The sequence below is a fragment of the Leucopleurus acutus genome (genome assembly GCF_964270905.1).
Source record: "Leucopleurus acutus genome assembly, chromosome: 15".
Taxonomy (NCBI): Eukaryota; Metazoa; Chordata; class Mammalia; order Artiodactyla; family Delphinidae; genus Leucopleurus; species Leucopleurus acutus.
This window is the reverse complement of record NC_139157.1, coordinates 15,890,758-15,904,260: the sequence shown is the minus strand read 5'-3', so window position 1 is coordinate 15,904,260 and position 13,503 is coordinate 15,890,758. Positions and strand designations below refer to the sequence as shown.

General features: G+C 44.6%; 1 protein-coding gene across 4 annotated transcripts in view; it reads right to left on the bottom strand.

Moving 5' to 3' along the window:
• LRP11 (LDL receptor related protein 11) overlaps nucleotides 1–12,792 on the bottom strand; it is a gene marked incomplete at its 3' end in the record, with an annotated part of 55,148 nt that extends 42,356 nt beyond the window's left edge. For all 4 annotated transcript variants that reach the window (XM_082855584.1, XM_082855585.1, XM_082855583.1 and 1 more), the window contains exons 1-2: nucleotides 11,905–12,792; nucleotides 6,090–6,247 (exon numbers count right to left, since the gene is read on the bottom strand). In XM_082855584.1, coding sequence (XP_082711710.1) covers nucleotides 6,090–6,247; nucleotides 11,905–12,535 — 789 coding nt within the window. In that variant the 5' untranslated portion in view covers nucleotides 12,536–12,792. The remainder of the gene's footprint in view (nucleotides 1–6,089; nucleotides 6,248–11,904) is intronic.
• Between the last annotated feature and the right edge of the window lie 711 nt (nucleotides 12,793–13,503).

Sequence of the window (13,503 nt, the reverse complement as noted above, 5' to 3'; positions counted from 1 at the left end):
GCCCACGTGCCACAACTACTGAAGCCCGCGCGCCTAGAGCCTGTAGTCCACAACAAGAGAAGCCACCACAATGAGAAGCCCACAAGCCGCAATGAAGAGTAGCTTCCACTAGCCACAACCAGGGAAAAGCCTGTGCGCAGCAACGAAGACCCAATGCAGCCAGAAACAATAACTAAATTAAATAAAATAATAAAATAAATAAATTTTAAAAAAACAAAGTAGAAGCTGTGCTAGAAGTATTACCTATTTGATCTCTTTCACTCACTGTTAAACTGACTCACTGAGGGAGGAAGGAAATAGTTGAAATGTGATACGAAGCTTTCTCAGTTACTTACTCATCATTTTTCTTTCTTTTTAAAATTTACAAACAGTCTACACCCTCTCTCCTCCACCCCACCCCATGGCCTCGAATATCTAGGATACATTTTATTGAAGGGATTTACATTTTGTTTTCATGAAGACTAGATACTGTCCAATAGCCAAGAAAAAATAACAGGTGATATGTGTCTAGGATCTCCCTTGATGAGATGCAAAGTAATTGTTAGACAACACTTAGCAGCTCTTCCTAACATCAGTATGAGGCCAGAGTGCGGAAAGATGTTGTCCTGCCCACCTTGCTAGGAAGGATGATAAAAATTTGAGGCTTAAAAGGGCACTTTTTGAAAGGTTAGCAAAATAGTCAATCACTTTTAAAAAAGGAACCAATCAACTTAGCAAGTACTATTAGAAACCTAGTGAGTACAAAGTATAGTTCTAGACTTTAGGAGAGAAAGGGAAAAAATATCAAGAAAGGAAGAAAGAAAGAAGAGAGGGAGGAGGAAGGAAAGAAGGAAGAGAGGAACGAGAGGAGGGAAAGAGGCAGGGGGAGAAATCCTGACAGCATCCCAGACAATTGAAATCCCTTTTCCACCCATCACTCAGTCCCCCGCTGAAAGTAATTCTAAAGAAATCCTTCATAATCCTTATAAATTCTGCTGTGATATTATAGATTTTACATATATCTTTGACCTGTTATCAACAATCATAGGTGAAAAACAGGAGACAGATGCAGTTAGCCTTTAACCTTCAAAGATCACCGTAGGTTCTCTGGTACTTTGTGTATTGGTTAAACAACCAGGCTGCCTTGAAAATCCTGCTTACTGAATTTTTATAAAGTCTTTCAATGCGTTTTCTAATCATCTCCTTAACGTATATGTTTCTTTCATTTTGTGAGCATTTTCAGTATTGACCCAAATTACATCCAGGGAAACTGACTGAGGAGGAGTAAATGACAAAACATCTCCTACGTGAGACAGAAGGCAGTTTGAAATTCAACATTTATTTTGCGTTCTCTTTCCCTATGACGAAAAGCCAGTATTCTTCTTTCTATTTATATTCCGTGCCCAGAAAACCTTTTCTCTAAGGCTCAGTTTTAAAATACTACGTTAATGTGTTCAGGGTGGTCTAAAAAGGAGACTAATTGGGAGATGAAATATAGACCATCCAGTCTCATGGAACTTGGGTTTTATCAAGAAGGACCCATGTTTCTGTTTGCTCAAGACAGTCTCAGTTTATCTCTGTGGTCCTGGTGTAATTATTAATACCACCTCCTTTCACTCCCAAACATGTTTCAGTGTGGATGATAATACACCTATCTGTTTTCAAAAATTAAGTGTGTACAGCAGGCACACCGATGTGCAACTGGTTTTCAGTTAATAATGAAGTTACTGGTGTAAACAATACCCATCCTTTAGTAAGCTTCCATTACACATGGTATTCTAAGACAGTTTAATTTTCCATATCTGGTGAATGGAAATCAATCTACAGATTTATGAATTTCAAATCTCCCTGAACATCCTCATACTCTGTTATCATGTTCCTAAATGTCATATTTTACATTCTGACTTCAGATTTACATGTATTATGAAACTCAGTGACATCTAATGGACTACCTGAAAAATGTGTCTTCTTACATTTAAGAATGTATTATAGATTAATAATACCCAGTTAAATAGATGTAGAATATCCTGTTAGAGGGCAGAAAATATATGACTTTAAAATCAGAACCTCTTGGGAATTCCCTGGTGGTCCAGTAGTTAGGACTCGGCGCTTTCGCTGCGGAGGCCCAGGTTCAACCTCTGGTTGGGGAGCTAAGATAGAGCAAGCTGCTGGGTGTGGCCAAAAAGAAAAAAAAAAATCAGAACCTCTTGGTTCTGACCAATCATCTCTCTTATTCATTTTCTTCATAAATGAGGAAACCAAGTCAGAACATGAGCTTTCCCATATGTTTAGTCAATTTAAAGTGCTTGGTACTGGGACTTCCCTGGCGGTCCAGTGGTTAAGGCTCTGTGCTGCCAATGCAGGGGGTGCAGGTTAGATCCCTGCTCTGGGAACTAAGATCCCACATGCCACGTGGCCAAAAAAATTTTTTTAAAAAAGTGTTTAGTACAGTACTGGACACACACTAGATGCTAAAAAAGGTTAGCAATTAATTTTATCATAATTAAGCTGGCAGCATAATTCCTCTTAGGGTGAGAACCTCATTGATTTTTGTTTTCTGAATACCTGAATGGGTCATTTGGATGTGAAAGGATAGTCCTACAACCTGGTCTTAAAGTATCCCAAAACAAAGGGAGGGCTGACTGTTCTACCACCAAAGATGAGAGAAGGGGGTAAGGACCCTGCAGACAGTGGAGAAAAGGGGAGAGGAGAGGGGACGGCTCAAGAAGGGGTTGGGATAGGCACTCAGCGGAAAGCCTGACCAATGAGAGTTGAGTTAACTTTGGGGGCATTCATGAATGTACACCATTATAAGACAGTTGCAGTTTGATAGCAAATGACTCCTCTATTGCAGACTTTGTCACTTAGATGTTGGCTTTATAGCTTTAGGTCTATCTGCCATCGCCGTTATACACTTGGCTGGGGAATTAGTCTACACTTTCCTCTATTTTTTTTTTCCCCCCTCGGCCCCGCCAGTCGGCATGCAGGATCTTAGTTCCTCCGACCAAGGATCGAACTCGTGTCCCCTGAAGTGGAAGTGTGGAGTCTTAACCACTGGACCACCAGGGAAGTCCCACACATTTTCCTCTTGATGGCATCACAGTCAGCCCTAAAAGTCTATAAGAAATGCCTAATCTTGTTACTTCTTTATAAATATCTTCAATAAATTAAATACTGAATCATCAGCATTATTTTTATTCAGCATTTATATACATAATTCATTGTTTACAGAGTAGAGCCTTTACTAGCAACTATGAAAAGCTAGATGATAATAGAGACAGATTTGCAGCTGCTTGAACAAATATATCCCACGAGTGCCAATTAATTAATTGTCAGCGTCCATCTCAAGGGAACTCTCATTGCAGGCTGATCCATGGCTTGCCCAGGCACCTTTCCTGATCAATCTTAGTTCTCAGAGATTTCAGTAAAGATACATTAATTTTGCAGCTGACACAATGCACAGAAGAATAATAAACATGATGGATGACCCTCAAAGTTCAAAATTATTTCTGTTGTAGCTGAAAACCCAAACACTGAGATATAAAAAGGGTAACCATAAAGTCTTGCACTCAGGTTCAGTAAATCAATTATACAAACACAGGATGGGGGAGGCCATCAGGACAGCAGTTCATGTAGAAAGGTGAAGCAGGTTTTAGGTGATCCTGCTAATGGAAAACTCAACATGAACCCATGGTGTGAAGCAGCTACTAAGGTAGTTTATGTAAATGAATCTTCATTAATAGAAGTGAGACAATGTCTGGATCACAGGATGTAATAGTCTGTGTCAGCAAGAACCACAGTTTATGTATGGGTTTCAATTAGGGGTGTCCGATTTTAAGAAGGGCACGGATGAATCTGAGATAATCCAAAAAAGGCTGGATGGTGGACAGTCTAAAACTCAATTCATGTGAGGAACATCTGAAAGAATTGAGAGTGTTTAGTTCTGAGAAGACCATCCCAAGTGGTGACACTCATTTAAAAAAAAAAAAAAACTTTAACGGCTGATACACAGAAAAAAAGATGTGTTCAGCGCTTTTCCAAAAAGAAGATTCAACACCAGTGCATAGAAGTAACACCCCACTGGCCCAACAATTAGAGCTGCTTGAAGATGTCATGCGATGTGATGTGAAACAATGAGCTTTCATCTCTGGAAATACCAGGCAGAGACTGGATGACCACTGGAAGGGATGTGAAGGCAGGTGCTCTTGTATGGATAGGAGGCTGGGTAAGATGCTGGTCGAGGGTCTGGTCCAGTTCTAAGACTGCCTAATCATTGGGTAAGGCAGTGTGTTTAAATTAGTCTTGAGGGACTAGCTGATTATTGTTCTTGTCTTTGTCCCAAGAAAACAGAAGTCAGTGCTTCCGCACAGAGGGAAGAGCCTGTGAAGACACAGGCAGGAGAAGACAGACAACTACAAGCCAAGGAGGGAGGCCTTAGAAGAAACCAACCCTGCAGCCACCTTGATCTTGGACTTCTAGCCTCCTGAACTGTGAGAAATTTCTGTTGTTTAAGCCACCCAGTCTGTGGTGCTTTGTTATGGCAGCCCTGGCAAACCAACACAGATTTTCCCCACCTCCTCTGACTGAAGTGATTTGGATGAAGTTTATCTGCCTAAGCCAGGAAATACTACAAAGGGTCCTGGCAGGGTTAATAAAAAGCCACTGTCCTCACGACTCAAGACTCCCTGTGTTGATACAGCAATTCCACTTCCGGGTACTTATCCAAAGGAAACAAAAACACTAATTCGAAAAGATATATGCACTCCCATGTTCAGTGCAGCCTTATTTACAATAGCCAAGATACGGCAACAACCTAAAGGTCTGTCAACGGAAAAATGGATAAAGAAGATATGGTGTGTAAAGAAAGAGAAGGAAATCTTGCCATTTGCAACAGCATGGATGGACCATGACGGCATCAGGCTAAGTGAGATAAGCCAGACGGAGAAAGACAAATACTGTATGACCTTATGCTTATTATGGAATCTAAGAAAACAAAAATACCCCAAAAAACAAGCTCACAGGTACAGAGAACAGATTGGTGGTTGTCAGAGGCATGGGGTAACGGACAGGTGAAAGAGGTCAAAAGTTACAAATTTCCAGTTATAAAATAAATAAGTCATGTACAGCATGGTGATTACAGTTAATAACACTTTTGTATATTTGAAAGTTGCTAAGAGAGTAGATCTTAATGGTTCTCATCACAAGAAATAAAACTGTAACTATGTGTGGTGACAGATGTTGACTAGACTTACTGTGGTGAACATTTCACCAGATATACATATATCAAGTCACTGTGCTATACACCTGAAACGCATATAATGTTACATTGTAACATTATATGTATCTTAATTGTGTACAATTGTATCTTAATTGTGTACAGGCAGCCACTAGGTAAGTGGCACATTCCCATCGGCAGCAATTCCAGTCCAGATAAGCCTGATGAAAATCAGTGAGGAGAGCTTGAATAGGAGCCCTTGACTCCAAACCCCACCTCACTTAATTAACTCAACTACCTCAGGCAGGCCTAACACGAGGTAAGATGGTTGCTTTCTGGATCATGTGACGAATAAGTTCATTCTATTGTTATTTTCCTCTTTATGCTCCTTTGTATTTTTCAAATTTTCTACTTGGATTTGAACTGAAAAAAGAAGACATAAAAAATCTTTTTAAAGTAATCTAAGTCAACAAAACAAAGCAGGAGTCTTTTTCCTTGAAGCATTTTTGTGTTCTGGAGAAGTCAACAAAAAAACAGCAAGAACGAGGGTAAGCTTCAAACCACATGGTCAGGGAATTCCCTGGTGGTCCAGTGGTTAGGACTCCATGAACTCACTGCCGAGGGCCCAGATTCGATCCCTGGTTGGGGAACTGAGACCCCACAAGCCACGAGGCTCAGCCAAAAAATAAATAAATAAATAAAAACAAAACACATGGTCAGGATCACTGTTAACTCAGTAGAAAAGTAAATTCATATAATATAACATTTTCTCAACAATCATTTTTATGCTTTCTCCATTTTACACTTCTGCCAACTTACAGACATTTGGGGAACCTAAGTAGAAAGACCACTGCACTGAAACATTAGTTTTCATTACAATTACGACATGAATTACCTTCATGTCCACCGACGGGTCACCCTGCAGCAGTGTCCACTCATACTGGACGATGGCGTGGTCGTCTGTGCTCTCACGGCCATCCAGAATCACTCCATCTGTGGGCAGATGCAAAACAACATCTTGCCCGGCCTTGCTAAGTGGAGGCTCGTCCTTTTCTGTGAAAGAAAATAAATAATTCACAAGACATATGTTCCCTATTTTTTTTCTAATTTATTGAGAGGTAACTTGTTTGCTAGAATAGATGTAGTCCAGCAAAGAACTGCCAAGAGGATGTATAGTAACTGAGAGTTATTTTCATTGTAATGTAATAAATTAAATTTGGAAAGTTAAGGCAAGTTCTTGGATTCACATAAAACTCACACAGAAATTTTCTGGAATCCAATTTTTCATCTAGGAAACCACAAGAGGTTCACAGTTTCTAACTAGTTTTTATAAGAGAAGCCGGCACAGAGTTTGAGATATCCTAAAATAGCGAACGAGTATGTATTTACCTTTTGTTCTTCATGGTACTAAATTTAAGGCTCACGGTGTTCACTAAATATTAATACGTGACTGACAGCTGCTCCAGTGGTGACTGATAGAAGCCATTAGATATAGAAAATATTTCTAAGAGCAGAATTGTGAATATTTTAACGGATTTAAGCATCTTATTAGTAAGCTTACACAAATGCACATATATTTTAAAGAAACTTAGTAATTTAGCTGGGACAAAAAACCCTATAGGTTTTTGTAATACATCTTTTTTGGCATCCACTATTTCCTCCCTCCTCCAGCTCCAAAACTTGGTCCGAATTCTGGCCTGGACTTCCTTAGCTTATTCTGAATGATGTTGCTAAGACATTGCTCTCTTTCTGCGCAGCCAAAGTTGCCTCCCAAGTAAACTTCTAAGGGCCAATCTAGACGTCCAGTGCCTGAGGTTTGGGGCTAGCAGCAATCGTATTAGTTTCTTATTAGGCAACAAAGGGTGGTTACTGCAGCTGGAAGGACTCTTCCGGAATGCTAACCTGATTGGGTCATTTCCTTGCTTCAGGGGATGTTCAGAGACCTACCTGGCCTACCTGTGCAGCTCTATCTTTTCATCTATCGCTCCTCTCAACGCCCAGCAACAGAGGACATGAGGGGCTTGCAGGTCTTAGAGCTGTGGCTCTTCTGAATGAGAATGCTGCTGTGAGCCTCCAAGAGAGATGACTTTCTTTTTTTCATGAGCTAGTTTACAAGGAATAAGCACACTTGCTATTGCCAAAGGGTACATGTGTCCACTGAGAAGGTGAGTCCCATTTTTACAGTCATTTAAAAGAATGAGGACTAGTAACTGAATTAAATCAGCCACATAAGCGACCCCTGCCTTAGAAGACATTTGATCTGCTTTTTTCCACCTGAGCAAAGATCCAGTGCCTGTTGACTTTATTCTGCTCCTCCCAGGTAAGGAGAGAGATGACAACTGCATTACTAATAGGCCCTTTTATAGTTTTATAGAGAACTTCCTTTGCTTCTGGAAGGTTCATCACTTTCCACACAATGTTTTACCACTTTATAATTCTGGAACCTTTTTTTTTTTTTTTTTTGGCTGCGCTGTGCGGCTTGTAGATCTTAGTTCCCTGACCAGGGATTGAACCCATGGCCTCTGTGGCAAAAGCACAGAGTCTTAACCACTGGAGAGCCAGAGGAGTCCCATAATTCTCGAATCCTATAATTCAGCAGTAATACATTATAATTAGCAGCTATTTGCTTTAAAATTTATGTTAAAATACCTTTTAAAGTAAACAAAAATACACCTATATGATATAAACAGCAGTGATACTAATAATATATTTTTAGGCCCTCAAAGATTTTTTTTTAAATGTTGCTTTTAATTTTTCTTTTTTTTCTTGACCTTCCACTAAGGTTTCACACTCTCTTTTCTTAATTTTTTATTTAAAAAAATTTTTTGGCTGCGCCGCGCAGCATGCAGGATCTTAGTTCCCCGACCAGGGATTGAACCTGCGCCCCTGCAGTGGGAGTGCGGAATCCTGACCACTGAACCGCCAGTGAAGTCCTAGGCCCTTAAAGATTTAACCAAGAAAGATTTAAGATGGAAAAATCAGGTAAGCTCTGAAATATCCCACATATCATAAAACTAATTAATCCTGGCCCTCCTGGAAGAAAAAAATAATCGTGTTAGTCATTTATTGATACTTTTCTTTAGGTAAGCTTAAAGATATGATTTATGAACACAGTTGAAATCCTCATACCCTCTAAATTGGTCATTGTATTTGAAATAATAGAGCTATATTTCCTCCTCAGTTCAAGTCCAGGCAAAGCTGGCTTAAGCCAGAAACAGGTCTTAAAAATAAACAAATGACGAGAGGAGGAAAGGAGTGTGCTATCATTCAAAAAACTTGACTTGCCGATGAAGTACAAGATTAAATGTAACTTGGAATTTTTGTTAGAAAAATGGAACAAGCCAATGTTAAGTACTATGGAAACACTGATTTCATTTGAAGACTAAGCACACTTGGTAAGATCCACAGAGGCGAAATAAAACTCATACCAATTTTGATGGAGCATATCAAGGCGGCATTTTATACAGAGAAGTATACCGTTAGCTACGCTGATTTACAACACGCTGCTCTGACCAACGCCTTAACGGCAAGGAAGAGGTCTGGCATCTGGGTCTTGTTGCGTGGGTACAAATGATACAGGAGAGACTGAGGATATGGAAGAAGGGCCAGACTAAGGGAAGAGGCTTAGATACTACAGGTTAAAATCCATCTTGAGTTTTCTGTTGGCTTTTGTGGTCTTTTTTCTTCCATTGTGTGTTTTTCTTAATTGCAACACGTTAGGAAAAAATGATTCAAGTTAGGAAAGAAATGATTCTTTCTCCATCTGAGCTGCTGATAATAATAATTAATAGTTACCATTTGTTGGGTGATTTCTTTGTACCAGGCACCATGCTTAGTGTTTTGAGCCGTGAAGTCACTGAACTTTCACAAGTCTCTGAGGTAGTGTTGTCATCTGCATCACACTCATGAGGAAACTAGGGTCAGACTGGCCAACTTAGTTGCCTAAGACCATACAAGTGATAAATTTGTCAGTTCAGATGTCAGCCCAGATCTGTCAAACTGAAAGGCTCTGTCCTTCCCACTATACTTTGGGGGCACTGGATGTGTATTCTGGTTACAGTAAATATAAAGTTACATCCTGAATTTAACCTACTAATTTATTTTCTATTTTTGATATTTATTCATATATCCTACCATTGCCTGTGTCACTACATAAACTTCACAGTTGTCATTTTGATTCCCTAACCTCTACTACTGGACATTTTGTTACCAATTTTTTTCACCATCATAAATAATGCTATAATAAACTTTTTTGCTCATACTTTTTCTTTAGCATGGATCATTTTCCTAAAAAAATGCCACCTTTATAATTCACAAAGCATGTCCAGCCTTGATCGTCATGACAGCCTGGCTGGAAGGCAAGGCAAGTGTTCAAGCCCTAAGAGGATGAACAGGGACCCTCATGTAGAAAAGCTGCCTCTCAAACCCAGGTTTCAGGACGTCAAGTCCCCAGCCCTGACCTTTGCATGCAACCGCAGGCAGATTCTGTCATTTCAACACACCTCTCTAAGCATCCTCCACTCCTTCGCACATTCTTCCATCATCCCCTGCAGCCACCTCGTCAGTCCCACCCTGGAAACCCAAACAAGGGCATCTCTGCTTCCAGGTGGCCCGATGCTGCTGGAGAAAAACATTCCAGCTGGCCCAGAACACAGCTCACAACGCACAGCTCCACAACTTAGGTGCCATGAGACCCTCAGGCAGGTTACTTTCTCTCACCAAGCCTTCCAGTATGCTGAGGATTATGGAAGAACCTAGATTTGGGGTGCTGTGAGGACACAGTGAGTTCACTTGTCTAAGGAGCTTGTTAATAGTGCTTCCCATCAAACAATGAACATCAGCAACAAACAGGGCTGATGGGGTCCACTATAAATGTGTGCTGTCCCATCCCACCTGGCCCTCCACCATTTTTTCACAATCTTATTCACCTCAAATGCACCCCTAACAAATTCTCTGCAAGAGCGTCTCTAAACCATTTTCATGCTCCTTTGGCCTTAAACTACACATGCTCACAAGATTCAGAAAAATAAAAAACACCCAAGAAGGAAAAACTTCGTCTCAGAAGCACAGAGAACTTCAGCAGGTTAAAGAATCTGGGCAGGGAAAACACAGGACATTTGGGTAGGGTAACGTTTGCCCTACCTGCAGACAGTTTCTTGGCGCACTGGGCTAAGAAGCACCCTTCCATGTGTCCATACTACTGGAGATCCAAAGAACTGTGAGCAAGGCAGTTCTTTTCCAGAATAAGGACCAAGCCCAGTGGTCATCTGTGTGTACCTCTGAACATCTACAAAACTGAATTCCTAGATAAACTTGCCCCAGGGAAGGGAAGGCCAAAAAACACAAAGTAGAACAAAAAATGATTCAGAAACTTCTACAGTAAACTAAAGTTTCTTTCTCCCATGGGCATATTCTTTCCTTGTTTAATTTCCTTTTGGTTTCCCCGGGCTTATAAGAAAGCTCTCCTTGGCAATGTTGGTTTCTTCCAGATGTGCAGTGAGAAAAAGGGAAAGGGATTTTGTTTCTTTGGTGCTGGGATCTTTGAGTCCCTGCTTGGGCAGAGGACGGATGTGCGTGTAACACCCATGGGCGGGCTGAGATGCTGGTGAGGGTCCAGGCGAAAGTACCTCCTGCCTCCACTTCAGGGAGAAAGCTTTGGGGTCCTTCCCAGCGTCTGCCTCAAGGCTGAGCAGTTGCAGGGTGACCTTTGATGTTTATTCCCCTGGAGGTGGGAAGGGAGGTGGGCCACTGTGGACACAGATTTCCAGGCCCTTCTCTTTGGACCTAAAGGTCATGAAGACTCCAGAGGCTACGCCCCTCTAATCTTGCTATGGTTTCAGTCTTGTGTTATCATAAAGCAAACAGCGACAGAGTGCAGTCAAACACTCGGAGCCGACCACAGGTAGGCCCAGTCAAGGGTCTATTCCCTCAGGGACCTTAATCTCCAACTGCTACATTTCTTTTTTTTTTTTTTTGCCCCCCTGTTTTGGTCTTCTCATTCTGAGCATCCCCAGAAAGTAAAACCATCCAATGAAAAGCATCATTTTTAGCTCCTTTTCAAAAGAGTGGTGCCTTAAACTTTGTTTTCAACAAATCAAGTCCCTTCTTTTACCTCTTTAAAAAAGAGAACCATAGTTCGTGGGAATCAGCTGGACCCACTTCAAAATAGCCTGACACATTTCTCTTCCTATTTTTATCTGATGAAAGCAACTTTAGCTGGAATCATGAATCCTGAGAGCCAAGCCAGGAAATAAGGGTGCGCTATGAGCAATCCGGCAGCTAATTAGATTTTGCTCTTGTAATTACCTGACACAAACCATGCCTTCCTCATAAGAACCTCTGAGATTCAAATAGACTCTTTCCCCCTGAACTTTTCTCCTCCATTAAATCGAATTTCTGCGAATCCTTTCAGATAAGCATACCTCCCTAAGCTTAGAAAAATTCCACAAGCAGCCCATCGTGCCCGCTTCTGCTCAATCTACTGGGCTTTCTCAGAAACCATCCCTAGGATGGGAAATCAAAGCCACTCTTCTGGATGCCCGCAACTAAGTTACGTTAACTTGGATCTAGGGTGTTTCCTTTCTGACTTGACTGAGAAGGGCCCAGCGGCCCTGCCCGGGCGAGTCTCCCAGATGCAGCCACCAACAGGTGCAAGGGCAGCGACAGCACGACCCAAGCGGCCCGGCCCCGGCCTCCAGGGGGGTGCTTACCCGGCCGCGGCGAGGCCCGGGCGGTGGCCGGGGCGCCAGCTTCCAGGCCTTCCTGCTTGCCCTCCGGGGCGCGGCTGAGGCTGTAGCTGCTGTAGCCGCGGTGCAGTGCGAACTTGCAGACGCTGCGGCCGCGCGCCGTGCAGTTGAAGAGGTAGCAGCCGAGCGCGGCGGCCCGGGGCGCGGGCCGGCGGGGCAGCTCCACCACGGCCACGGAGCAGCGCGGCTCCAGGCAGCAGGCCTCCAGGCACTGCCGCCAGTCCCGCACGGCAGCCGGCGCGCTCAGGAAGCTGGCGCCGGCCGCGATGGAGTCCTTGGTGCGGATGATGGCGTCCGGCATGGCACTGTAGCCGCCGCCGCCGCCTGGGCAGCCTTCCTGGGGGCCGCCGCCCGCGCGCAGTTCCAGCTCCAGCGCCTCCTGCGGCCGTTCCTGCTGCAGCTGCCGGCGGAACTCCTCCAGCAGCTGCTCCACTCCCGAGAGCTGCGCGTGCAGCTCGGACAGCGGCGCGGAGGGCGACCCCACCGCGCGGCCGCTGGGCAGCCACAAGCACAGCAGCAGCAGCCCGCGCAGCGCCGGGAGCCGTGGCGACCGCCTGAGCCCGGAGCCCGCGCTCTCCCGGGCGGCGGAGGCCATAGCGGTCGGCGGCGGAGGAAGCGAGCCGAGGCGGGGCCGCAGAGAGCGAGGGAGGCGGGGGAGCGCGGGCCCTATGGCCCTTCTGAGCCGCCGCAGCGGGCGCTAGGCCCCAGCGCCTCAAAGCCTGGACTCCCCGGGGTCCAGCTGCGCCCCCGAGGCCGCGGGCGCTCGGTCACCGGCGGGCACCGCAGCAGCTGGAGGCATTGCCGGCCCGGCCCGGCCCCGCTCCTCGTCCTTTCCCGGGGCTTCTGGTCGCCCCGGCGACTCTCTGCCCCGAGCCGTCGCGAGCTCCGCGAGGATGAGGCAGCCTAGACAAGGATCACCAGCCGGTGATGAAAAGCGGCCGCGGGGGGCGGGGCGCGTCAAGCCCCGCCCAGGCCCCCCCGCCCGGCCCTCCCTTTGCTCGCAGGGACCCCGCCCACACCCGCCTGTTTTGCAGACCCGGAAAGTAGCCTGGTAGGCGGGTAGCGGCCCCTGAGCTGGGCTCTGCGCCCGGGGCCCTCCGCATCTGCGCGGGGCTCGTGTCTAAGCGCGCCAGGCTTTATTAACCAGCCAGACCTGCTCAGTTGTCAGCTCAAAGGGGTACGGACACCTGGGGAGAAGGGGAGGAGGGGTCTCCACAAATCCGTGTGACCTCAGGGCCGGCTCTAGCGAAGGGACATGCTCACCTGGGGAACTACCAGGCACCACGTTCAGTCCTTCACCTCCGGCGCCCCTGATCGTTTCCATCTTAGGTCCCCAAAATGCACTTGGGTAACTGAAGGCGGGCAGTGCTGTGGGAAAATACACAACTAGTAGTCCCATTCACTCAGTTTTCCACAAACTTAACTAGAAATCTGAACACAGTCGCTTATGGGGACCTGATGAGTTCACTCTACAGCGTGAGCAGAGGCCTTCAGCTGAGGTCGTGTAAGATCTAGAGGACTCGTGTTTTACGTGACTTAATAAGGTATACGAAAACGTCCAAT